This window comes from Motacilla alba, chromosome 4A, assembly GCF_015832195.1.
Source record: "Motacilla alba alba isolate MOTALB_02 chromosome 4A, Motacilla_alba_V1.0_pri, whole genome shotgun sequence".
Classification (NCBI taxonomy): Eukaryota; Metazoa; Chordata; class Aves; order Passeriformes; family Motacillidae; genus Motacilla; species Motacilla alba.
In genome coordinates, this window is record NC_052045.1 from 18,123,713 (window position 1) to 18,149,865 (window position 26,153).

Here is a 26,153-nt window from a genome sequence, read left to right on the forward strand (position 1 = left end):
CGGGCTTGGGCGGCGAGGTTGCAGGGTGGAGGGGGGTGGGTGAGCCCCCCCGGAGGGGGGGGGGGGCGCGCGCCTTGCGGGAGGGGGCGTGGCCGACGCCCCACGAGGGGGCGTGGCCGGTGCCGTTCGCCCCCTCCCCGTGGTGGCCGCTTGGGGGCGCCCTGCGGCGGGTCCCGAAGGGGGGGGGAGACCTGTGCGACCCTCGCGCCTTGTGGGGGATCTGGGCTACGGGCTCCTCGGGATGGATGGGGAGCCCCAGCCTGACCCCCACCCCGGTGCAGCTTCGGTCCAATGGAGTCGCTCCAATGCGATTTGCTCTGCAGTGCGGGGGAGGCGGTGGTCTCTGCACCCCTCCCGGTATGGCTGAGGAACGCACTTGCCTGGCCCCCATCCCCGCCTCGGTTCCATGGAGACCCTCGCGAGCCCTCGCTCTGGAGGGGGGTGGTCTCTGGAGTCCCCCGGAATGGATGGGGAGCCCCCCTGTGACCCCCATCCCCGACCTGGTGCACAGCGCGCCCCGTGCCCCCTGCAGTGGGCGGATCGTGCGACCCTTATGCCTTTTGGGGAGGGGTCTGGGCTCCGGGTCCCCCCGCTGTGGCTGGGGAACCCACTAGCCCGACCCTCATTCCCACCCCACTTCCATGGAGACCCCAGTGAGATCCTTCCCCTGTTGTGGGAGATGGTCTCTGGGTACCCCTGCGGTGGATGGGGAGCCCCAGCCTGGTGCCCATCCCTGGTGTGGGTTGGCACAGGGAGGCACGGGGGGGCAGCCCTCCTGGGGGACTGGGGCCGGCTGTGCCCCCCAGCCCCGGCACAGGCTGGGCCCAGGGTTCATGGTTCCTGGGAGGCCCTGAAGCGCTCAGCCCAGCGGGGCCTGTCCTTGCTGAGGGGCTGTGCTGTGCAGCGGCAGCGAACAGCCCTGGCAGCCTCTGCCCCAAAGCTCTGCCCTGGCGCTCGGCTCTCCCTGTGTCCCCAGGGGCTCAGCCTTTATGGTGTTGTCACCACACGCAGGAGCAAAGTCTGTGGGGTTCAGCAGCTGCTGCTCTGTGAACTGGACAGCCTTTCTGACCGCCTTCCCCTGTGCGTGGGGAGTCTGGGGCCTGCGCGAGGCCCGGTGGGGTGCGTGTCCCTGGTCACCATGTGCTGCTCTCGAGGATCTGGCCCCATGAGAGGAAGGTGCAGCCCCGGGGCTGGAGCTGCCTTGGGCTGCTGCGGGAGGCCCCACTGTGCTGAAGCCTCCCCGTGTGGGCAGCAAGGTGCCCTGGGGAGCATCAAGTACCTCCTGTGTGGTTCGTAGAGGTGGAGGCAGGCCTGGCGAGGCGGGGAGCTGGCTGTGGTGTGTGCCCAGCAGGGGAAAAGGCCCCGGCATCAGATATGCTTGTGTGGGCAGAGGCAGTGCTGGACGTGTCAGGTGATGGTGGGGGGTAGGATTTTCAACTGAGTGCTGAGGGATAGTTCCTGGAGTCTCTTTTGATGAGGATGAAAGCTGCTTCATTTGTGCTCTCCTCTGCTCCTGCTGTGCTTCCAGGTATGGCTTTTGTTCTAGGCTGTAGCTTCTTTTCCTTTCATTGCAGCTGCAATCCCCAAGAAAACTTTTCATTTGCATTTTCTCACCTAACCCTGCCTAGCCTGGGATCAAAGCTGGTGATAAGAGCATAGCCCTGTTGTTATTGTGAGCTCAACCTTATGAAAGGAATATCCACAGCCTACAGAGCTGTAATGACTAACCTGAGCTTCACAGCTCCGTAGTGCATGTTTGCACAACCTCTTTTTCTCTCTGCACCTGCTCACATCCCTCTCCCTGTGAGTGCCCTTGCTTTGGAGGATGACAGTGAGTAACACCAGATTTTCCCATATCTCTGGCAGCCAGAGCAAGGGCCCAGGCTGAGTCCAGGGCCTCACTTCAGGGGCAAAGCCCCTTGTATGGTGTCTTTGTGGGTGTCTTGTGGTCAGTGATGCTGGGATGCACAACTCTGATGGACACAGGTGTGCTGGCAGAAGCCTTGCTGCAGAAGAGTTGTGGTCAAAGCCATCCAGTGGAAGTATGGAATAGGCTACAGCTGTGACAATTCGTTTGTTAGTTTAGCAAAGGCGATGCTAAGGATTTGACTGGATTTGTGTTTTTGTCTCAGTGGTGTTTTGTTAACTTCTTCCTCTGCTGGTGGTACACATCAGGACATGGCAGTGTCTGAGACCATCCTCACCAGTCCTGCTGGCCATGGGCTCTGGTGCTGTCTCCTGGCCACTTGCTGTGAGCCTGCTCTGCTGGCCCAGCCTTGGGCAGCCCAAGGGGTGAGGAGTTGGTCTCTGGATGGGATGAGATACTGCTCTGCTCAACACAGCCTTACCCAGGGCCAGTCTGAAGAGCTGCATGTGAAGTGAGGCCTCCCAGCACTGAGATCCCTTTCCAGCACCTTGGTGGCAGGCACCTTGCAGAGGGATCTGGGACTGTCAGTGAGGCAGAGGAGACAGCTCACGCTGTGTTTCCAGTATTTTGACTCTGCAAAGCCTCTTAAGGAAAATTACATGGTTTGCCTTCAAAGATACATCCTCTCAGAGACTCTGCCCTTTTGTTTTCTCTCTCTTACCGTGCAGTAAGGTTTATTCACAGAACCACAGACAGATTTGGGTTCTAAGGGACCTCAGGTTGTAACTGGCCTGCTCACAGCAAAGCTGACTTGAGGCCTTGTTGTTCAGGACTTTGTCCAGTTGGGTTTTGAGGACCTCCGGGCAGCCTGTGGCCTGCCCCAGACTGCAGCACTCCTCTGGAGAGTCACCTGCTGTCCATGCAGCTGTCCTCTCCAGCTGTCTGTAGCTGCTTGTGGGATGTGCCAAAACACTTTGTCAGGTGCTCTGATGCCTTCCTGCAGCATTTGGGCAACAGGTAGATAGACCTGATGACCATCTGGTTTTTACCACTTCCAGGTCTTCTATTTTTTTTTTATCATTGTCTTGATATCATTAAGGCAGTTTGGACACACACTGCTCAAGCATGTTGTACCTCCAAGCCTTTTTTGTTGAGCTTCTGATTGTACTTCCAAAGCTTTTTTACCCACTCACCCCTTTCCTTACATTTAACACTACTTTGGCTGTACAAACACCAGGACAATTTTCTCTTGGACTTGGTGGCTGAGTGGAGCTGGTTCTTGAAGCTGAATTGCTCTCCAGATAGCATTGCTGCTAAGGGTGTACTTAGATTTGTTACTCTTTTCTGTGTTGCAAAGCCTTGACACTTAGTGCTTTGGGAGATCCAGGTCTTACTAGATATGAGGGGACCCAAGCCACTTCAAACTGCTGCCAGGATGGCATTCTGGATGGATGAGGATGCTCCTGTTGCCTGTCTTAGCATTTACTGCTATGGTCAGCAGCAGATAATGCTGAGATTGAGGAATATTGTCAGTTTTATTTGAAGTGTTGCAGGCATTCTCCTGGTAAACCTAATTCCAGGCAGTCTTGTGAGAGTTCTGAAATTTGTCCTTCTTGCATCTTGTGAGATTTCTGAAATTTTTCCTTCTTGCACTTTCTTGGAACTGAGGTGAAGTTTCTGGAATGCAAGCTCAAAATCCAATTTGGTCATTCCTGCCTTTGAGGAATTTACAGGAGACTCATGGCTGTGTGTTGCAGCAGCAGCTGCTCAGTTCTGGAGGATTTAGGCTTTCTGGGTTCAGAGTGGCTGTGATACCACATTTGAGGCCTGCAGCCCTGAGCTGGGGCTCCTGCTGTAGGAAAATCTAGTGGTGATCTCCTTTCCTGGCTTTGGGACTATCAAAAAATTGCTGGATTCTTGATGCTGCTGGTGAAATTCTGGAAAGGCCCTTTTTTCCCCTGTGCACCAGTTTCAGTTGTGTAGGCAGTCCCAGTCACACATGAAGACTGGCCTGAAGGGGATGTGGTGAAAGCTGCTGCAGTTTGCACTGATTGAGAACCAATTAGACGTTTGGAGGTGAGACAATGTTCACCAAACCCTGCCTGCAAAGCACAAGGACTTGCCCAGCGGCATCTGCAGGAGACGTAGCTGACTTGGAGTGAGTCACTGCATGTAAAACCTCCAAGTCACAGAGGGTTCACAGATCCCATGGTCAGTTGTTTAATCATGTGTTTATGAGCTTGTCCAGCTTTGATTTCCTGCTTTTTGTGTCCTTGTGTGCATCTCTCTGTATCTCTAAGGAGTTGTCTGCTGTAGATGTTCTTACTTTGTGACTTTTTTGAGATGGGTCACATCTCCCCCATTTCTTTTCTGGGAACAAAATAGGTTTAGCACTGGAGGGTGTTTTCTAAACCATGGCTGATTATGTGTTATTGTGTCAGATTTTTATTTTTTTAATTTGAAACATCTCAACTCTTCCAATAACTGTTATCAATTGTAGACAGTAGCCAAGAATGAGACAGTGATGGTCTAATATGGCACTGTGTGCAAGTAGCACTGTACTGAATGTCACCAAGTGGGCTTTGTGCACTTTGAGTTTGCAGCTCAGAGAGCTGCCCCTCCAAAAACACTAGTAAGTAACAAAATCCTTTCTTCTCCTTTCTGGAGAATTTTGACTGGACTGGAACATGGTCCACAGTAGTGTGCTTAGCTTACTGGTGATTCTTTGTAAATTCATTTGAGTTGAAGTGAGTTTGCCAATATGTAATAAAGGTTTGCAGTGCTTGAATGTAGAATGCTATCAGCTGTCCAGATAAACTCAGATAAGTCACAGCAGAGAAGTTGGCTTCTGCTGTACTCACCACTCAAAGTATAATACTGTTGATGAAGATATGTTTACTGAAGCCATGATGGTAGGACATGATATTACTTTCTGAATGTTTTATTGATTGAACTGTGTATTCACACTGTTTTTGTTGAGAAATACTAGGTGGAGTGTTACTGTTTGTTAGAAATTTGGCACAAAAAAATAGAAGCTTCTTCCAGAGATCTGCTTAGGTCTTAAGACCTTGTAGATGGGAGGTGGCTGAAATGTTGATTTAAGTGTCTTTTGTAGTTACTAGTTAATTATTTTCATATTTTGAATTATCTCTAATAGTGAAAAAGATAATCCGTCAGCCTTCAAAAGTATTGAAAATCTGAATACACGTTCATGAACGGAAGTCAGGACAGATACCCAACCAGTTCCTGTTCCTTTGCTAGAGGAGAGCAATAACTGCATGGCTGTGGGATTTTTTGTGGGCTGTAAAGACTTCTGAGATGTTATCTTCACCAGGAGGGAGTAACAACAGCTTTTTGGTTTTTTTTTTCTGTCTGTCTTTAATTAAATGTTTGATGGTAGATACTCATTTCTGTAGGTAGGCCACATATTCCCCTGCTAATGGTTACCTGAGTTACAGTACCACTGATGTCTTTAATAAGCTGGATAAAGTCCCAGGTAGTCACTTGCATGTGCTTAAGTGTCCTGGCAGAGATGCTGCACTTTGAGCTTCCAGATCTGAGAGAAGATCCTACGTGCCCCTCTTTGGCAGAAAGAGCTGGGCAGGTCTGGTAGTCACAGGTACTGGGTTTGGCCATCAGTGTTGTGTTCTGTGCCAGTCCTGCACATTTGGGAAGGACCCCCAGCTGTCCCATTACTTCTTTGGAAATGCTTACTTGCTGCCTGAGAAGCATTCTGCTGCAGACTGTTGTGCAAGAGACTTTGCTCCTTCGACTTGCTCTTCCCAAGAATACATCTCTTACTGAATACTCCAGGGAGTACTTACTCCTAAGTGGGAGTTCCCAAATGGAGCAGTTATATATGCTGCTAAGTGCTGGATTTCAGCACACTGCCTCCTCTTGGTTTGGCCAAGTCATGTTGCACTGTATTCTCCTTGCTGCCAGTTATGTGGCTGGAAAAGAGGAGGATTTTGAGCAGACCAAACCCCAGTGACTGAGCTGTGCATCAGCTGGTCCTGGAATAAGAGAGGCGATGACTTGTGGTGGATCATTTCAGCACCTGCCAGAAACAATAAGTTGTTTTGTTTCTGTTGTGGAAAGTGAGAAAAGACTTTACCAGAGATAAAGTGCATGCTCTGTTTGCAGCTTAGCTCACTGTGAAGCTCAACAGAAGGCCCAGACAAATCTGACTGCCTGGGGCAGACAGAAGTAGAGCTTTTTACCTTGCTGCAGCAGAGCAGCTCTAATTTCTTCAGGTTGAGTTTGATTTCAGAGCAACCCACAGAACTGGAAAATACCATTCTTTCCTATTTTGAGAGCCTCCTTCCTCATTCTTATCAGCTGGTAGTTGAAAGCCACTATAAAGAATTCATTGTCAGGGACATTCTGTGCTTTCCCACTCACATTGTTTGTCATCATCACCTTGGGTCCAGCCTCAACTCTTAGCTCCATCCGCTTTTCCAGATTCTTTTAAACACATCAAAAGTTGGCATTCATCTTCTCTGTATCACCTTGGAGCTCTGCTGCATCAGGTTGAAAATAAACAAAAGGAAAATACTTCTAAAAACTGAATGTTAAACTGCAGGACTTAAAACCCCTGGAATTTTAGGAGGTCCAAAGCATTAATTGATTCCAAGTGGGATTAGGCAGATTCACAGAGGATTTGCCCAGTGGAGACTCTTAACAGGGACATTGTCAGTGCAGCTCAAGCCAAGTGGTTCTTCAGCAGCTGAGTCCTTGGCTGGGGGATGTGCTGAAGAGGAGCATCCTGTTAGTTGTGTTTCTTATACTCTCTCCCCAGGTATCCATTCTTGGTGTGAATAGGAACAGGATATTTGAGCACATGGTCCTTTCATGGGACTGACTGCAGCAGTCCTTAGCTTTGCACATCCTATGAAGTTTTGGTTCCTTCTCCAGAACCTGTGAGCTGTTTTGCTGGGAGGATTCAGACAGAGCTGATGAGAGGGAGCAGGGCCTCGAGCACAGGGGGCTGTGCTTCCAAATAGAGCATGTGAGTGAGTGAGTGTTCTTACTGCAGCCTTGCCTCTGCAGAGAGGTCTGTTCCAGCCACATCCTTATTGTTTGGAGTTGCCTTAATCTGCAAAATCCTTCTCTCAGACTTTTCTGTTGGTCAAGGATGTTGCCATTAAATCAGAGTTTTGTCCGGCATTGTATCACCTAAAGTTTGAAAGCAGTGTTAAGGTGTACACTGTTAAACCAGATGCTTTGGTCCACTTGTAGAGCACTTGAGTTACAGGACAAGTTTCTAAATTGTTGCTTGCATTATGCTCTGGGAGGGAATGCCCAAATGGATTTCTTAGGCTCCAAATATTTCCAGGGTCTGTTTCTACCAAGCAAAGACTAGGCCAGCTGAAAGTGGGAATTACTTTAGGAGTGTGACCTTAGTGGTTCATTGCAAACTTGTGCAAAGTGTCTGAGGTGATTCTGAGCGGTATGTTAGCTCTGTTGAGTATACCTATAAATAAATTTTCCTTCTTCATCTGGATGCCTTGAGGTTTTTTTTGCTTATTATTGTAGGGTCTGCTGTTTGTCTGTGAAACTGGGTGGGGGGTATCTTTGAGCAGGAGACATTGCTCATATTCTGAACAGTGGGAAAACAACCTTGTTTATTATCTTGGAAGGGTTCTCATCTGCTTCAAATCCTTAGGACCTTTCTTTCAGATATCTTTGTTTCTATTTCACTTTGTTGTTATTTCTGTCAGTCAACCTAAAACATGTATTAGATCCTGCATTGCTCTGGAATTGGCTTATCCCAGAAGTTTTGTCTCATCTTGTAACTAAAAGTGAACAGAAACACCAAAGTCTTTGGGGGTGAAACTTGCTGAGCATTTCTAAAGATTATATTTGCTTTAGTTTCTGATTGGGATTGTGGGAACAGTGCTTTATATGCCACCAGGAAACAGAAAACATTACTGTGTATTTAGATAAAATAAGGAGGGGGTGGCTTTGAAATCCAGTTGTTTGGTATGATTTCCTTAAATTCCTTCTTGTCTAAGTTTCAGAAGCTGGGTACCTTTTCTGTCCAAGTATGTTCTGTTTAGTTCTGAGCAAATAATTTGTGAGTGAAAATTTGCTTGTCATTTCAGAGGGAAGGATATGAAAAAAAGAGTTAAAGAGCCATCGTCAGTGAAATTATATCAGGCTTCCTCCTTCATTGATACAGATGAGTTATGCCCACTGTAAGCCCAAATAAACAAAAGTACCATGTCTTCTCATTCAGGGCTTAAAACAGTGCTACATTTAGAATTGGAATTACTCTGATAGGAAGGGCTAGGTTGTTGCCACATCATTTGATTCTAGTGCCTTTTTTGTCGTGTCTACTTAGAGCCTGTTTGGGGACATGATGTTATTTCAAGTCTTACACTGCCTTCCCACTTGCAGACTCCAGCTCCTTCTCCCTTTCCTATTTCAGGTTTGTTAACCATTATCTCCTTGTGGGGTATAATTCAGTTTTAGACCATACTACTTGCCTCATCTCTAAGTCTTGACCTTTCTGTCTTATGATGATGTCAACCATGAGGAGCTGGCCTGTAACTTTCCCTCTGAGGTTGGCAGTCTGCATCATGCCTTCCTGTTCAAGTCACTGTTTGTGCCCTGCAAAGTCACACTGGTCTTTTTTCCTGACTCTGCATTGCCTGCTTGTGTCTATCTTGCTACTTGTTCTTCTTATGACTGCTTTTAACATCAAAGCTTTACCACCTTTCTTCTTGCCACTCTCCAGAACTCCTCCTAGTTCTAACTTAAGCTTTTCCAGTTGTTCCATGTGTGAATATTAGCCTACATAATTTTGGGGCTATGCAGTAGCTGTAGTTATACTGTAACATTGTTTATATCTGTCCTCTGACAAGATTAATGCTTGTTGTCATCCTGTATCTTGTTAAGACTCACACTTCAGGGCTGAAAGGAGTTATTTCTACCTCTATGTTTAAGAGAAAAAAGCTATTTTAAAAATTAAAAATGTGCTAGCTCCATAAGAGCAGATCAGGAGAAAGGACAGAGCAGATTATTTGCATAGAGAAGAAGGCAGGGCTGGGGATATTACCACAAAACATCGGTGTGGAGCGTCCTGAATTGGTGCTCTGATACTCCAGTGTGTCATTTAGCATAAGCAAGTTTCTTTGCTGTACTGTGGTGTGGTGTGTGAGGGCTGTAGAGTTCCCAAAGGTCTGTTATACCAAACTACTGCATCCTGCTGCTGACTTTTGTACCCTCACAAGTAGAGGTGATTCACCTGCTGGTGTCTGGTGTCCTGGTTATGGCCTGGCAGCATTCCTAGGCCTTGTTTTACTCCAGCAGTGTTCACAATAGTGGACAGTTCATGTTCTATGTTAGACTGCTTTTCATTAACTTGCAAGTCTCTCTCTCGTTTCCAGTTGCCATCTTCTAAATGGATTCCAGTGAATTTTCAGGATCTTTGGACCCCCTGTCCTTGCCTGACAAACCGCTCATTGGTGATCTCCCTGCTGACATGGAGTTTGGTGAAGATCTCCTGGGCTCCCAAACAGCTTCTACCCAGGAAGTTTCAGTTCTTCAGCCCCCTGGCTGGGATCAATCCAAGCAGATGACTGCAGATGAGGACTTGGACCTTGTAGTGAAAGCAGACAGCATGTGTGAACTAAATAAATCTAATGACTGTGTTCTAGATAAACCCGGTGTCTTGGATATGCCAGAGAAACCTGGTGTTTTAGAGGATTTGGGTAAAACCTCTGACTTGGTGGATAAACCAGAGGGTCTGGATGGGCTGTGTAAGGCACAACCTTCCCAGGACGTGGAGGGTGGGCCAGCAGACTCCTCTGCCCTGTCTAGAGAAGCTGTTGGTCCAGAAACAGGGAAAGAAGGGGAGGATGCACCAAAAAATTATTCTGGGGATGTAAAAGAAGATGGTGCTGCTGCTATTCCTGCACTGTCTGGTGACAATGCCCCTGAATCACCCCAACAACCTGTCCCTGACTCCAGGGACCTCAGCAGTGCCCCGGCCACGGAAGAAACCACAGCACAGTCCTCAAGTCCCACAGTGCCCCCACCCCAACTCAGTCTTAAACAAACAAAGAAGATGAAGTTGAAGGCACCAAGGAAAAGCTCACCTTTGCAGAGGGAAGGGCTGGCAGGGGAGGCAGGGGTGCAGCTGAGCCCAGACAACAGAACTGCAGCTTTGCCCCCTGAGCCTGTGGAGAAAAACCGGGCAGAGGAAGGGGATGATAATGGGAAGAACTCACTTAAAGAAAACAGTGTACTCAAAGCACAGGAAGCCTTACCACTAACAGGTAAGTTGTTGGCTCAGCAGAACCTGGCTTCCTTTTGCTCAGGAGGTCATACAGCTACACACTGCCAAAGCTGGAGTCTGCTCTGCCTTCCAGCTTATCCCCTGCTATGGAAATAGCCAGCTTTTCTGATGGTCTAGATCTGGACTAAGCCTCTTTTGTAAAGGGAATACTGTTCTGGTGTGCACAAGCTCCTGCTCTGGCTTTCATGGCTTTAACTCATATTTGGTTCTTGTGGAAGCAAGGAGCTTCCCCAGTAAAGCTGTAGCTGCACATCAGCTTAGCTTACTCTCTTCATAGCTGGAGTCTTTGCTGGAACTGAGGGTCACCAGCAGGTGTTTCCAATAGGCAAAGTTCCTCTGCTGAGGCTGGCCATCCCCAGGAGATGCTCAGTCTTGGTCAGAAGCAGTTGGAGGTAACTGCCCACCCAGCCTGCCTCCCCCATGCAGGGAGGTCTCCCCCTCACAGGGCTCCTCCCAGTCTGTGTGTTTGGATCTGCAGCTACAGGTGGTGGGTTTAGGAGCTTCCACCCCCAGAACTGTACTTGATAGCCAGGACAGGCTGAGGCTTCATGTGCTGACTGACACAAAGAGTGGCTGCGTTTGGAGAACACCTGTGCTCTTTTTTTGGAGAAAAGCAAGATATTAGATGCAAGCTTCTTCTGTGCTTCTGTTCCAGGAGAAAGCCTGTCTGGGAAGGGAAGCGAGCTGCCGGCTGAAAAGGTGAGGAGAATGCAGTCAAGTATGTATGGCACAGGAGCACAGAGCGTGGCTGGCTGTTGTCAGACTCTGTGAGGGACACTGGCTGTCTTGTCAGCCCTCTGGAAAGGAGCTTGCATTACTCCTGTGACAGAATGATCCCTGTGCACTGCCACTATGCTGTAATGTGGCTTCAGTGTGTCCCTGCTACCCGCAGCTGAAATGTCATTCTCATAAGCCTGCTCCCCCCCCTCCTCTGTCTTGCCAGCTCTGATCAGGTATCCATAGTGTTTTATCCATTTTCAGCCTAAGTACTGGGAAACCAAATCCCAGAAATTGGAACTTCACTATAATCTGGGATATTCATCCGTGGTTGTCCTAGCTGCTATTTACTATTTTCTGAATGTCTTCTAGGAGCAGAAAAGAAGTGAACGACCCAGAAGATCAGAAACTGTCAGGCCTGAGACTGTGAACTCCTCAGAGAGCAGTGAGTAACTGGGGTTGGCCAGTCCCTGTTTTCAGCCAGAGAGAATGGTCCAGATCCATTGTGGGCAGGTAGTTCATGTTGTGAGTACAGTGGGAGTTCTTGAACTTCCTTGCAGACTTCCCTTCTACACAGGACACGTCCTTTCAGCCCACAAGTCTTCATCCTGGGGTACTTGCCTTGCTTTCTCAGGGCACTTAGGTCAAAACAGGGAGTGTTGTAGTATTTTTACAGTGGTGTGTGGGCACCAAGCACTAAGTAACAGGATGAGATTCGGGGGTGTTCCCAGGAAATCCATTTTCCATCACCTCACACAGGAGCTTTCTTCCGTTCTCTCTATGAGAGCAGGCTGTCTGAAGGAAGGTTGCATTTTGGAGATTTTCCTGGAGTGAAGTGTCTGTTCTTTGAGATATTGAATGTCACCCTGCCATTCCCTAGTATTTGTGTGTTGCTCCTTTATTGCCTGCCCGTGCTAGAATCTGGTGATCAACACGTTCCCTTTCCAGTGTAACAGTTCTTACAGGGTAGATGTTCATAATTTGGGCATCTGCTCAACCTTGGCATATCATGACTTCCTAGACAGGAATTGTATTTAAGCCTGGTTTATTTAAACACCTCTTGATTCATCTCCAGTTACAACAGAATTTCTTTTAAGAGTCCCTTTATCATTCCAGCCAGACAGGAACAAAGTACGTAGAGGGACTCTAGAAAGGTGACTCAGAAAATCCCAGCATGTGTCTCACAGCAGAGTTTCTCACTTCCTAATGAGGGGTTTCTGATCTTCCTCTGCTGCTCTGCAGTTCCAGTCTCTGACGAAGACTCTGATGCCATGGTGGATGATCCCAACGACGAGGATTTCGTCCCTTTCCGGACGCGGCGCTCCACTCGGATGTCGCTGCGCGCTCAGATGGCGCAGCGAGCCGCCCGCTCCACCTTCACCAAGATGACGTGTGCCAACTGCCGGACCCCGCTGCAGAAGGGCCAGACTGCCTACCAGAGAAAAGGCCTTCCTCAGCTCTTCTGCTCCAGCTCCTGTCTCACCACCTTCTCAAAAAAACCGCCTGGCAAGAAGATATGCACCTTCTGCAAAAAGTGTGTGTTCATTCCCCTTTCCTCAGTGCTCCCGTGCTTGAGACCCCACTCAACTGCTCCACAGCTCTCCTGCCAGTCCCCTTCCTATGGCCCTCGTTCAGCCACATCACTCCTGCCCACTGCCAGCTGCTGCCCCGTGTATTCTTTCACACGCTGCCTATTCCATGCTCTCTACACCCCCTTCACATTCTTGCTTTCCCTCCTTGTCCCCAGACTTGGTGCTCCATATTCCAGCCTCCCCTCAAAACAACCTCCTGCATGATCTGTCTTCAGACACCTCTCCCCTGGGCCAGATCAGAAGCTGCTGTGAGACAGTTCTTGCCAACTTTTTGGAACACCAGAAAGTCCTGTACATTGCAGTGAGCCATCCTATCCCTTTGTGGCAGGACACATGTCCCTGCACTAACCCATCCCCTCCTGATCCCCAGGGAGATCTGGAACACCAAGGACTCTGTGGTTGCCCAGATTGGTTCGGGTGGCTCTTTCCATGAGTTCTGCACCTCTGTCTGCCTTTCCCTCTACGAGGCCCAGCAGCACAGACCAGCACCTCAGTCTGCAGATGCCTCGGACACCAGCCGCTGCAGTGTTTGCCACAAACCTGGCGAGGTAAACAAATCCCTTGTCCTTCCCATGTCCTGGAGGAAGTGCTTTGGACTTGCAGCACTTAGTCTTGATCAAGACCAGAGCATTTGCCAGGTTTTCCTGTGATGTGAGGCCTCAGCCCCTGAGCTGGCTTAGGCTCACTCTCAAGCTTTTCCTTGCCCTGAGGCTCACTGCTTCCTGCCACTCTGCTCTCCCAGTTGCTCCTCTGACTTTTGGCAAAGGAGGCCACCCTGAGTCCACACCAGCTTCCAGTATGGCACTTGCCAGAGTTTTAGTGCCTGTTATCCCAAGGGCTGTGCTTGTATTGGTACGGCTGCATTGGAAGGAGGCCTGTGGTGATTTGGGGAGTGACAGCAGCGATGTCTCTGCAGATCCAGCACGAGGTCAGCAATGGGAACGTGGTTCACCGCATCTGCAGTGACGCCTGCTTCACCAAGTTCCGGGCCACCAAGGGGCTGAAAACAAACTGCTGTGACAACTGTGGACTTTATATCTACAACAAGGGCTTGCCTCTAGAGTACCTCTTCCATGAAGGCCAGCAAAAACGTTTTTGCAACTCTGCGTGTCTCAACAGTTACAAGAAGGTGGGTGGGGGCAGCTGCCTGGCTGGGGGGTTCTCTGTGGGCACACAGCAACTTTGCTTGGTGTAGCACAGTATATTTTATTAAATAGCGGGTTACTTGAATCCCCTTGGTCTTTGATTGCTGACAAAGCAGTTAAAAGGTTGCTGTGAGGAAACTCTGAAGCAGGCAAACAGAATTGATTTTATCTGCATGGGGCCCACCATGGACCCAAGCATGGGTCAGAAAGTCCAAGAACTGATGGTATATTCAGTTAGCAAGGACTGGCTTCTGGATGTCTCCCTAAAGCTGGGCTGGGTATGTTCCTTGTCACCTGATCAATCTTCACTTAACTGTGTTGGGAGGGGTTGCCCAACTCTGTGTTCCTGCCAGGCTGCCCTTGAAATGAGAAGTTGAAGTGCCAAAGACAGGTTTTTTATTACCACCACCTGAATCTGCAGACTGTGAGCCTGTCCCTGGCATCAGGTGGTCACTGCAGGCGAGCAGTCCTGAAGTGGATACAGCAGTGGGGTGGGATGTGGTAGCTGGACCTTGCCAGCCGTGATGGCCTCCTGGAAGCTCTGTTCTGCTCTGTGTTTGCAGAAGAACACTCGGGTCTACCCCTGCATGTGGTGCAAGACGCTGTGCAAGAACTTTGACATGCTGCCCAACGTGGATCGCAGTGGCAAGATGGGCCTGTTCTGCTCCATTTGTTGCACTACCTCCCACAAAGTGAAGCAGTCAGGCTTAGTTGGTAAGAGCGCCTGTGTAGAGGGAATCATCACCTCTCCACTTAATTCCTTCCTTGGTATTGTTTATTGCTTGTGGATGGGACTGAAAGGAAGGTAAAAGCCTGGGGGAAGGGTCAAGTGAGACAAGTAGAAGTGCAGAGGGAGGAACCCTTGCAGCATGTAGACATCTTAATAGAGGGTAGTGTACATTGCTGTTCTTGAGAATGAATGCAGGGAGCAGTTGTAGTGCTGGATTGTGCTGGCATTGCCCTTCCCATTACATGGTGTACTGGGGTGTCCAGGAGTGGGACAAGTATTGCAGCCTGTTTTGTCCAAATTCCTATAGAGCCAGGGTCACTTCTGTGAACCACTCTGCTCTCCATCTGTTAAACATTTCTGTCCTAGCAGAATCTGGTGCTCTTAGTTTCCTGCTGTTCTTGTCCCTTGCTTTGTGGTAATAGTTTGACAGACTGAGGATGAGTGAGTAGCTTGCATGCCATCCTCAGAATCCAGTTCCACATCCTGTGCTGTTGCCCTCACCAATTCCTCTGTTTCATCAGGTCCCCCTAGACCCTGCAGCTTCTGCAGAAAGAGTTTATCTGAGCCCTGCTATTACAACAAGACAGACCGGGTTGTCTACCAGTTCTGCAGCCCCAGCTGCTGGACCAAATTCCAGGTACTGAAATATCCTTCATGCTAGGCTGGGCCATGGAGCTTATGCCTCCTTTCACACTCAGCAGAGGCTCCACCTTCCTTGAGCTCCTCAGAGAGGGCTCCTAAGAAAGTCTCTTCTGGAGCACAGGAGTTGCAGTGACTGTGATTGCTCAAATCCCAGTCTTGGCCGTATCTCCCCCATCCTCCGTTGGGATAAGGTGGGCTGTAATTCACTCCTGTCTATCAGGTTATGCCCAGAGCTGTGCTGCATGAGTGGTTTGAGATAGAGTGGCCTTATGAGAGCACAAGCAAATGCACAAGTAAGCCAGCAAAGCACGAGTGCACACCTGATAGCTGGGTGGAAACGGGCAGAGCTGCCCTCTCAGCCTGGTGTCACTGAGAAACATGAGTCTTCCAGGATGTGTTGTCTAAAAATTTACAACTAACAGGCCAGGATACCTCTTGTTTAATTATCCTCAAAGGCTTGACTGGTGATTTTTAATCTTCTGATGTTAAGTTTCAGCGTATGTGAGATGTCTGTGGTATTCACAGGCAATTTCAAGAATATTAGTTTTGTACAGTTGTCAAAGAACAAAGTAACAGCCAGGAGGACCTGAGAAACTCAGGCCAGGACATGTCTTGGGCAACTGAGAAAACATAGAAAATCTAGAGGTAAGAGTTAGTTACCAGCAGTTGCAGCATTTAATTTTGAGATTTGGTTTGTTAGGGGCTTTTTTTTTTTTTTTTTTTTTTTTTTGGTGGTGGGGTGGAGGCATTTGGTTGGTTGGGGTTTTTTTTTTTGGTGGGTTTCTTTTTATTTCTTTCTGGTTTTTTGTTTGGGTTTTTTTATAAATCCTTGATGTAATCCTTAACTGAGGTCACAAACAGTGTGAGTAGTGTAGCTATAGAGCTTTTAGCATTGTAGACTTCATAAGATTAGAATCATAGAACAGTTTGGGTTGAAAGGGACCTTTAGATGTCATCTGGTCCAGCCTCCCCTGCAGTGAGCAGGGACATCTTTAACGAGATCAGGCTACTCAGAGCCCTGTCCAATCTGATCTTGAATATTTCCAGTGTTAGGGCACCTACCTGTGCCAGTGTTTCACCACCTACGTTGTAAAAAAATTAGTTAATCTCACTATGCTCTCTTTTAGGTTAAAACTATTACTCTTGTCCTATTGCAACAGGCTCTGCTGAAGTGTGTGTCCCCATCTTGCTTACAAGCCTCCTTTTAAGTATTGAAAGGCCACCATAAGGTCTCCCCAGAGCCATCACCAAGCTGAATAATCCCAACTCTCAGCCTTTCTTGACGGGAGAACTGTTCCAACCCTCTGGTCATCTTTATGGCCTCCTCTGGCCTTGCTCCAACAGCTCCATGTCCTTCCTGTGCTGAGGACCCCAGAGCTGGAGGCAGCGCTGCAGGTGGGGTCAGACCAGAGTGGAGCAGAGGGGCAGAATCCCCTTCCTTGACCTGCTGCTCATGCTGCTTTTTGGGCAGCCCAGGACGCACTTGGCTTTCTGGGCTGGGAGCTCGTGTTGCCAGCTCATATCCAGCCTCTCTTCCCCCAACACCTCCAAGTCCTCAGCAGGGCTGCTCTCCCTCTGTTCATCCCCCATCCCGGATCAATACTGGCCTTGCCCTGCCCCAGGTGCAGCACCTTGTACTTGGCCTTGTTGAACCTCATGGGATTCCCATGGGCCGCTGCCGGAGCTTGTCCAGGTCCCTCTGGTGTCACTCTGTCCCTCAGGCATTTCAACTGAACGACTCAGCTTGGTGTCATCTGCCAACTTGCTGACAGTGCTCTCAATCCCCTGTGTCCTTAATGAAGACACGAAACTGTCCTGGTCCCAGGACAGGTCCCTGAGGGTCACCACTTGTCACTGATGTCCCTCTGGACATTGAACTTTTGGCCACTACCTTCTGGATGCAACCACCCAACCAAATTCCTCATCCACAAACAGTCCAGCCATCAAATCATCTTTCACCAGTTTAGAGAGAAGGATGTTGTGGGGAATGGTGCCAGAGGCTTTACAGAAGTCCAGAGAATTGACACCCATAGCTCTTTGCTTCTCCACTGGTGTAGTCACTCCACTGAGGAGACAGCTAGGTTGCTCAGGCAGGACTTTCCCTTGGTGCCCTGTGCTGGCTATGTTGGCACCTCCTGTGCTCCATGTGCCTCAGCACAGCTTCTGGAAGGATCTGTTCCATGATCGTCACAGGCACTGCACAGTTCAGTTGTTTGCAGGGTCCTCCTTTCTACCCATTTTAGAAATGGTTGCAACTTTTTCCAACTGGGACTTCATGAATTCATCTAACTTGAATTATTACCATATAAAATCAGCATTGTAAACATATAAGTAAACCCATGCATCACCTGGGTTAGGAACTGTCTTGCTGGCAGATCTCAGAACACACTTGTCAAAGAAAAAACACTGAAGATAATGTTTCAAAATGGCTTCTTGGGGATCATTGTTAAGCCCAAGGACTTCAACATCTTCATCTACTTCATTTATTTGGCAGTAAAGTCAAAGTAGGCATGATGAAATTTAGCAGATGAAACAAAACTGGTGGAGTGTTAGCCCATGCTGCATTCAGGGTGGTCACAGAAAGCAAAGCAATTGGATTGATTGACAAGGCTGGTTCCTCCTAATGTGTGCTTAAACACAATTCCAGTGCAAGATCCTGTGTCAGCCTTACTCAGGGAGTGCGGAGATGCAAATGCTGAAAAGTAAGGATTTTGAAAAGGCCATGGAATTACAGCAGATAAACGATTCAGTATGAGCATCTCAGTTTACAGCCACACAGGGAACGATTAATTTATTGCAAGTACAAGCAGGCAAACATAGAGTTAACGTTTGAGGGCCAGGGAGCAAAAGAGCTGCCTAGAATGATGCACATCTAGGAAGGATGTTCTCCAGTGTTCACTGCATTTTCAATGCTGAAGAAAAAATTGGAAGTATTCTGAAGAAAAACCCGAAAGGGTTAAATTTGGGCTTGAAAAATGCTTGTACAGAGGCACTTGCAGAATGTCTTATCGGAAGTTATCAGAAAGAAAACCAGGAATGACTTTATTGATAAATATATCCCTGTGGATAAGAAACCAAATACTAAATGCATTGTGGACAGGACACCAAATGCTGTTTAATCTAGCAGATTAATCTAGCAGAAAATGGGATGAGAGGCTGCTTGAATTCTTAAGTTGCATTATCTTAAAAATAGAAATCAGGCACCTGTGCTTCAAGAACTTTTAGAGAAATCCTCAGAAGAGGTAGCTGAGCCCTCATTTAAGCTTTCAAATCCAGTGGCATGGCAGCTTGAAAGTCTGCCTTCCTTAGAAGAGCTGGACCCAGCACACTGGCAGCAAAGTGAAATTGCTCTCAAGAATCATCTCTTCAGGAGCTTGAGACGTGATGTGAGGGACTGACCAAGTCCCCACAGTGGCAGCAGGTCCGAGGGGGCCAGACAGGCTGCAGGCCATGAAGGACGTGGCAGTGGTGGCAGTGTGAGGCAGGTTCCTACTGCCCTCCAGCTGCTCTCCCCCCATGAGCTGTCTCTGTCTCCTGCAGCGCACCAGCCCGGAAGGTGGGATCCACCTCAACTGCCATTACTGTCACAATCTGTTCAGCGGGAAGCCGGAGATCCTAGACTGGCAGGTGAGGATTTCCCCCGGGGGGATGCTGAGGTGGAGGCCAACACTGCTGAGAACCTCTGGGGTACTTCCTCTCCCTGCTCTAAGCAGAGCTCCTCCTCTGCCAGTCCTCTGAACGCCTTAGCTGCAGAGATGTGCCTGGAGACTGCTGAGTGCTGCACTCCTGATGTTCAGCAGGGTGCCAGAAGAGCAGGAGGAGGCCACTCATGCCAAATCCTGTGCCAGGAGAGCTGGGGACTTAACTCAGCCCTGTAGTCTTTCTCTTGTTTCCCTGAGAAGTGTGAGAACCTCCTGCCAGCCTGGCTGACCTGGCTGTGGTCTCTTTGGCAGGACAAGGTGTATCAGTTCTGCTGCAAGGACTGCTGCGAGGACTTCAAGCGGCTGCGTGGGGTGGTGTCTCAGTGTGAACACTGCAAGCAGGAGAAGCTGCTGCATGAGAAGATCCGTTTCTCTGGAGTGGAGAAGAACTTCTGCAGCGAAGGTACTTGGGGAAGGCATGGGAGAGGCAGAGCCCCCATGCCAGCCCATGCTGGGGGAGGAGAAGAGAGCGTGGAGAGGAACAGAGGGGAGATTGTCTTAGCCAGGCCCTGGGGCAAGAGCCTTGCCATGCAGTGAAGGGAGGACTGTTGTGGGGATGGCTTGCTGTCCAGCCAGGCCCTAGGGCAAGATCTTTACCGTTCATTGTGTCCTTGGGGAGGGCCTTCTCACAGCTTTTCTCTCTCTGGGGGCTGGGGAGACAGCAGGTGGCAGCTCCGCTCCTCCTGTCATCATGCACTTCTACGCTCTTGCGTCTGGGCTGGCCTGACCTGGCCTTGCCCTGCCTGCTGGGTTCCTGCACACAGGAGGTTGGAGTCAGACTCTTCCTAGAAGCATGGAGGTGAGAGATGGCAAGTCCCCGTGAGGTCCCATCTTATCCCAGCCCTAGGGGCCAGTGCTGGATTGTTCCCTACAGTGTGTTGCGTGTGCTCTGTTGTCTCCGCAGACCTGGATTCTGGTCATGTTTGGGTCAGGGTGGCCCCCAGTTCATCCTGGGAAGGTTTCACTCCTATTGTTTCTCCGCAGGGTGTGTGCTTCTTTACAAACAGGATTTCACCAAGAACCTGGGCCTGTGCTGCATCACCTGCACCTACTGTTCTCAGACCTGCCAGCGGGCGGTCACCGAGCAGCTGGAGGGCAGCACCTGGGACTTCTGTAGTGAAGACTGCAAAAGCAAATACTTGCTCTGGTACTTCAAGGTCAGTATTGGCACCGGCAGCTTGTGCTAAGTGCTGTGGTGGGCACGGCACCCAGATAAGTGGGCATTGCACTGAGGAAGTTCGCACTGTTGGAGTCTGGCTGGCACTGCTGCGGAGAACCTGGCACTGCTGGAGTCCTGCCTGGCAATGACGGGACACTGCTACGGGGAAGCTCACGTAGCTGGAGTCCCCAGCTGATCCTGCCAGACAGAGCACTGCACTGAGGAAGCTCGCAGTGCTGGATCCGTGGCCAGTGCTGCTGTGAGAAGTTCGCACCGCTGGAGTCCCTGGCTGGCACTGGCAGGGCACTGCTGTGGGGAAGCTCACTGCACCTTGCGATGTGCGCCTTTCACTGGAGAGTTGTGTTGCACTCGGAGGGGGTGTGGTTAGTTACTCGTTGTTTCTCTCCTGCTGATGCGGGCTTTAGGCAGCTCGGTGCCATGCCTGCAAGCGTCAGGGGAAGCTGCTGGAAACCATCCACTGGCGGGGGCAAATCAAACACTTCTGCAACCAGCAGTGTCTGCTGCGATTTTACAATCAACAGAACCAGCCCAACCTGGACACGCAGAAGGGGCCCGAGAGCCTGCTGAACAGTGAGTAGGAGGGAGGGAGGGAACCTGCATAGCTCAGTCTGAGAGACACAGGGAAGACTCAACAGCAGGGGGTGGAATCTGCCTGCCTGGGACTGGAGGAGACGCTAGGGAACAATCCTGCACTGGCCCCTGGGGGGGAAAGGACGGAGTGGGACCTAATGGGCTTCTCCATCTCTAACATCTATGGTTCTATGACACACAGGGCCCAGACGGGAGGAGCCGGTGCCAGCGTGCTGCCTGTAGCTCACACTCTTAGCGAGGATACTCAGGGATTTAACATCCTCAAGTTGCCAGCGGAGAGCTCGATTTACAGGGTTAGGGGACAGCGTGGTTTGGCATGACAATCCACCTGCAGCCTCACACCACCTCCGAGCTGTGACCTTCTCAGATCTCATAAACTAATCTGGATTGGGCCAGGTCAGTGCTTGGATGGGAAACATTCAAGGACAAAGAAGGGTGCTGCAGGAAGTGGTGCTGGTGATGCTGTAGGTGGGCTCTCCTTCAGCCAGAGCTGAACCCAGAATGGTCTTGAGGGAGCACTGAGCTGCTGGAGGCACTGTGTCTTGCGATGTTAGGTTGGAGTCCTACCACTTACCCAAAGTTCACTGCAGCTTTGGGGAGTTGCCAACCCTGTGTCCCAGATAACCCCATTCTGCATCCATGGAGTACCAGCTGGAGAGGAGATTTTCACTGCCTGTTGCCTCATTTCCTATCATTAACTCGAGCCAGTTCCTTATGGAAGATTGCAAAGTGCTTTGGGATCCCTCAGGATGGAAGGTGCTCCTAGTGACAGTGACAAGACACCGCTTGGCCCTCGGACACCTGCAGTCTCATTCTGCTTGGTCTTTTGTAGGCCACGATCTCCTGGGTGACCTGGGGATATAGTTAAAGTGCTTGCAGCTTATGGTGGGACTTGCTTCAGTGCATCAAGCTTCAACACACTCCTGCATTACAGGTTCAGGGCTTTGCTGGCCTCTCTGGGATTTCATGACGTGTAAAACCCTGGCTAGGGTGTGCCAAGGAGGGGAAACCAAGAAGGACCTTCGCATGAGAGACCTCATCCTCCATCTCCAAACTCTTGAGGTTCCTCCCCTGACTGTAGTGCACTGATCATAGGACAGGGGAAGCTCCACATGTTGTTGCTGCTTAGGCAGCAAAGCAGAGCAGCTCTGCCAGAAGCAGCAGAGTTCCCCCAACTAGGGGAAGCCCAACCTGCCTTCCAAGAGCCACGTTCCATAACAGGCTGTGTGAGGTGACAGCTCAAGTGGCAGCACAGTGGAGTGACCTGGAAAAGGAGCTGTTGGTTTCTGCTGGCACAAGGCTGCCCATGGGAATTCTGCTTGATTTACAGTGCTCTGCTGCCCAAGGGAGGAAGAAGTGTGTGACATGCTGGTTCCTGTAGCTCACCAAGTGATTCTACAGCCCTAGCCATGCTGTTCATTTGTCCTCTGCTGTCAAAGCATGTTGCTTTTGAGAGATCTGTAACATGGCTTTTGGGACGGGTACAGTGGGCAAGCTCTGCCTGCAGCATGTTTCACACTGTTCAGCCATTGTCTCCTTGGAGCCATGGACCACAAGACTGAGAAGTACCTTCACCACCACCACCACCAACCACAGGCGTCTCAGGCCTCCTCCACCACATCTCTGGTGGCCCCCCAGAACTCTGCTGCTTGGTATGTGGGGCATCACTCTTCACTGTGCCACAGCTGCAACCTGTAAGGACTAAAGGGAGCCAAGGAAAAGCCTGTCATCAGTCGTCAGTGCTCAGCTGAGCACGAGTTCCAGGCTGCCCCAGCAGTTGCTGTGCTTAGTGGTTGCTGCTGGTTGCATTGGGCCCTCTGTATGCTCTGGCACACCAGTCCCCTGCCAGATGTGGGACAGCTGTGGACATCCTTGCCCCAGGACTGTGGCATACCATTGAGTTTGCAAAGGAAGGATGCTGAAGCCAGGACCCACTTACACAGAGAGCTTTCCAGCTGTGCTGTGCTGTGCCGGGGATTTTGGGAGGACCAGCTTCTGCATGGCCTCCTGTGGACCTGACAGCTGTGTTGCCAGCTTGCAAGGGACTACCTGGATTTCAAGCTCATCTTGGACAGAGCTGTTTATTCTTGCTTACTTTCTTGCAGCCAGTGATTGCCTAAAACCATTAATTCCTGTGATCCAGTGGCTGCTACCAGTCTGGTGATCCTGAGAGTTCTTGTAGCTGATCATACAAGTGGACATTCCCTTGCTGGGAACAGTTCATCTAGTGTGGGATTGAGGAGCTTTGCTTCAAGACTGTGCCCAAAGGCTTCCAGAAGGAGCTGGCTCTGCACTGGGCTGTCCAGCTGGAGAGGGTAGAAATCACAGTTGTGGCAGGCAGTGCCCTGACAGCTCCTTGCTGGTGTTGGGATGAGAATAAAGAGCAAGCTGCAGCTTTCCTGGAAGCCTGGACACATAGCACATGGCAGGAGAATCTTGTTTTCTTTAGTCCTAAATCATTGGCCAATGGGGCAATCATGTTTGCTTTAGATTCTGCTGCAGCAGAAATTCTGCTCATAAGCCATAGATTGTCTTTTCTCATTCAGGCCATTGGTGTTTCCTGCCTGGACCTGTTGCCCATGTACTTTGGGTTGTCAGGGTGAGTTCTTCGCCCCTGAGACTGCTGCAGATCCGGTGGCTGAGTGCTTAGCTGCAGGCTAGGGAGCTTCCTCCAACTGGGATTTATCTGTTGCCCCCTGTGGTGGTCAGCAAGTGGAGCCTGATGGGCCTCAAATTGTACAAGAATTATCCTTCATTTCCTCAAGTCAGAGGAAGTCTTCACAGTGTGAATGTCCCTGTGTTGGACCTTTCGGAATCTGGGTCTTTCCTGAAGGACCTGTCTGTGTATAGGAGTTGTGAATGGACCCGCCACTGCCTTTGGGTGCTGGGACCTGCTGCTGTCCTTGCAGGGGTCTCCTTCATGCATGGCCCACCAGTAGAAGGCAGTTCTTTTTGCCAGTCACGTGGGTAACCAGGGATCACTGGAGACTGGGATGAAGGTGCTCTGTTAGCTCACCAGCCTTTGAGATGGGTGCAGGTTTTCTGCAGAGCACATGAGCTGGAATTCTCATCCAAGGCAGGGTGATAGTGTCACCACCTGAGACCAGCGTCTGCCACGCGTGCCTCTCACCTGCAGGTGATCCTCTCTTTCCTTAGGGGAATGGACTGCATCCCTAGGGCTGGGGCAAAGCTGTCTCTCTGCTTTCTGGGATTTCTCACAATGCTGCTACCAGCTCTGTCACCTTCTTCCTAGGGATCTCGAAGCACTTTGCCAAGATATTTGTTGCAGGGATATGGAGGCACAGGGAGGGGCCATGGCTCGGTACAGCAAGCCAATAGGCAGAGCTGGGATTAGAGCCCTGGATTCCTCTCTCTACAAGGGGCTGGGATTTCTCCTGACCTGCTGTGATGGGGAAGGGGTGGACTGTAAGGGAGCACAAAATCACATGGGAATAACTTGATTTTGGAGTTGTAGTGTCTTCTGAGGTGTTAGGGCTAGAGATTGTGGAAACATTAACTGTTCCTGGAATGGCCAGGAGCAGTTTCTGGGGAGCCTGTCCCTGCTCTCTGGCTGCTTGCACCTCCAGTCCCAGCAGTGGGACATGTTGGCCCAGGAGCTCTTGACTTAAGAGTTGTTGCTTTCTCTTACAGGTCAGACTTCAGAGCCAAAACCAACTGTCCCTTCCACACAGAAGGCAGAAACTAACATGGTAAGACCCACTGGTGGTAGGAGTTTGCAAGACAAAGGGGCTGTCCCCAAAGAGAGGACGGTTCTGCCACTGCTCAGGGAGATTTCATTCTTACAAAACAATGCATTTTGAGATGTCTGGGTAGTGGGAGATGAAAAGAACTCCTAGGGAGGCAGCATCAACATATTTCCTGCAAGGCGGAAAAATAATTGTTCCCCAGGAATCAATTATGAGTTCCTGAATATCCTGACACTGTGGCACTGGCTTCTCTTTGCACAGTGCTTTCCTGTGCCTGGGTATAGTTGCTGTCCCACTGTTCCCCTCTATCCTATGGGACAGGAGCCACCATTACTGGACTCCTGGCACAGCAGAGGCAGCACACAGGCTTGCTGCCTGCCAGGAACATCTTGGCTGTCCTTCATCACAGCCTCACCATGGGAGTATCCATGTGTTAGGGACTGCCAGGCTCCAGGAGGTGCTTTGGGAGTCATTCCATCTGCACCTGTAATAGGGAAGAGATTGTGCTGCCTTAGGTTGACACCAACCTCCTGCTTTCTGCACTTCCCCAGCTGTCAGCAAAGGCCTCCTCAGCCCAAACGTCTCCAGCTGTGCCGCCTCCCGCCCCACCTCTGGTTCCAGCCACCCCTCGGAAAAACAAAGCTGCCATGTGTAAACCGCTGATGCAGAACCGGGGTGTCTCCTGCAAGCTTGAAATGAAGTCCAAAGGATGTCAGACAGGTAGGAAAGCAAGAGTTAACTGTAGGATTACAGGGGCACTTTGGAAAGACAAGTGGCACATCCCTGCTCCAGACTAACTGTGAATCCAGCCTGAAATGCTGCACAGAGCGGGCTGGGTGTTTGGAACTGTGCTGAGGAGTCTCTGGGCAGGTGCAGGGCACACATGGCAGGGCTGGGGGTAGGGAGCCCATTTCCATCACCAGAAAAATGAGAGATGTAGAGAGCTCTGTAGCATAATCTTACCTCTTGTGGGACAGCTCCTGTTCCTCTGGAGATCATTAGCTTGTCTGAGGGCTGTCTGCTAAACAGGTTTCACTCTAGTTCCTGTTGGGCATGTGTGTGTGGTCTGCAGCATATGCAAGGCAACTAGACCTCTTAGCGGGGCTGTGTAAGAGCAGGATTTGTACTTCTGGCTAAGGCAAGCCTCTCTTGTTGCTGGCTTGACCTGCTGCTATTGCAGCTCTGCCCCTGAATCCTAGGAGCTGGTGGCTGGAAGGACTGTGGTGCTTGATGGCTGGGGGCATGGCAGCATGCAGCAGAGCTGGGTGGAGGAACTTCTGGGATTAAGGTCACTGATGTATTTTTGCTCTTGTCAGAGGCTGACTGGAAGCCCCAGCTGGTTGTGTTGCCAATCCCCGTCCCGATCTTCGTGCCTGTGCCTATGCATATGTACTGCCAGAAAGTACCTGTGCCTTTCTCCATGCCTGTCCCGGTAAGCAACCCGCTTCACCTGCTCGTGTTCTCCTGCTGTCGTGATCCTGCCTTGCTCAAGTCTCCCTGCTTCTCTGTTCATGCTCTGCTCCTGCCTCTGCTTTTATGTCAGTCTACCGAGTGTCAGTTTTCTGCCTGGTGTGCTGCTGTCCACAGGTGCCTGTGCCAATGTTCCTGCCCACCACACTGGAGAGCACAGAGAAGATTGTGGAGACCATTGAGGAACTGAAGGTGAAGATCCCCTCCAATCCCCTAGAGGCTGACATCCTGGCCATGGCTGAGATGATTGCAGAGGCTGAGGAACTGGACAAAGCCTCCTCAGACCTGTGTGGTAGGTTCTGCCATGGCTTGGTCTGGTCCAACAGCTGGGATCAAGGAGGGTTAGCCATCTCTTGGAGCCAAAACACCTGCTGGGATTGTGGCTCTCCCAAAGCCTTTGAAAAGGAAGCATGGAAGAGCAAGTCCTTAACTTCTGCTGAGGAGGTACCAGAAGGGAAGAGCTGCAGCAGGGAGCAGTGTCTGCCACTGTTCCTTTTGGGGACAGTCTT

General features: G+C 50.3%; 1 protein-coding gene across 4 annotated transcripts in view; it reads left to right on the forward strand.

Annotated features, from left to right (window-relative positions):
• ZMYM3 (zinc finger MYM-type containing 3) overlaps positions 1-26,153 on the forward strand; it is a 32,784-nt gene that overhangs the window by 791 nt on the left and 5,840 nt on the right. For 2 of the 4 annotated variants that reach the window (XM_038164712.1, XM_038164711.1), the window contains exons 2-17: positions 9,259-10,149; positions 10,825-10,868; positions 11,259-11,331; positions 12,129-12,420; positions 12,849-13,026; positions 13,395-13,607; positions 14,187-14,337; positions 14,875-14,990; positions 18,536-18,622; positions 18,949-19,099; positions 19,681-19,853; positions 20,281-20,446; positions 24,119-24,177; positions 24,726-24,894; positions 25,491-25,606; positions 25,762-25,936. In XM_038164712.1, the coding sequence (XP_038020640.1) occupies positions 9,273-10,149; positions 10,825-10,868; positions 11,259-11,331; positions 12,129-12,420; positions 12,849-13,026; positions 13,395-13,607; positions 14,187-14,337; positions 14,875-14,990; positions 18,536-18,622; positions 18,949-19,099; positions 19,681-19,853; positions 20,281-20,446; positions 24,119-24,177; positions 24,726-24,894; positions 25,491-25,606; positions 25,762-25,936 (3,040 nt within the window). In that variant the 5' untranslated portion in view covers positions 9,259-9,272. Of the gene's footprint in view, positions 1-67; positions 8,298-9,258; positions 10,150-10,824; positions 10,869-11,258; positions 11,332-12,128; positions 12,421-12,848; positions 13,027-13,394; positions 13,608-14,186; positions 14,338-14,874; positions 14,991-18,535; positions 18,623-18,948; positions 19,100-19,680; positions 19,854-20,280; positions 20,447-24,118; positions 24,178-24,725; positions 24,895-25,490; positions 25,607-25,761; positions 25,937-26,153 lie in introns of those variants that run through there. The other 2 variants (XM_038164713.1, XM_038164714.1) reach the window with 2 other exon arrangements.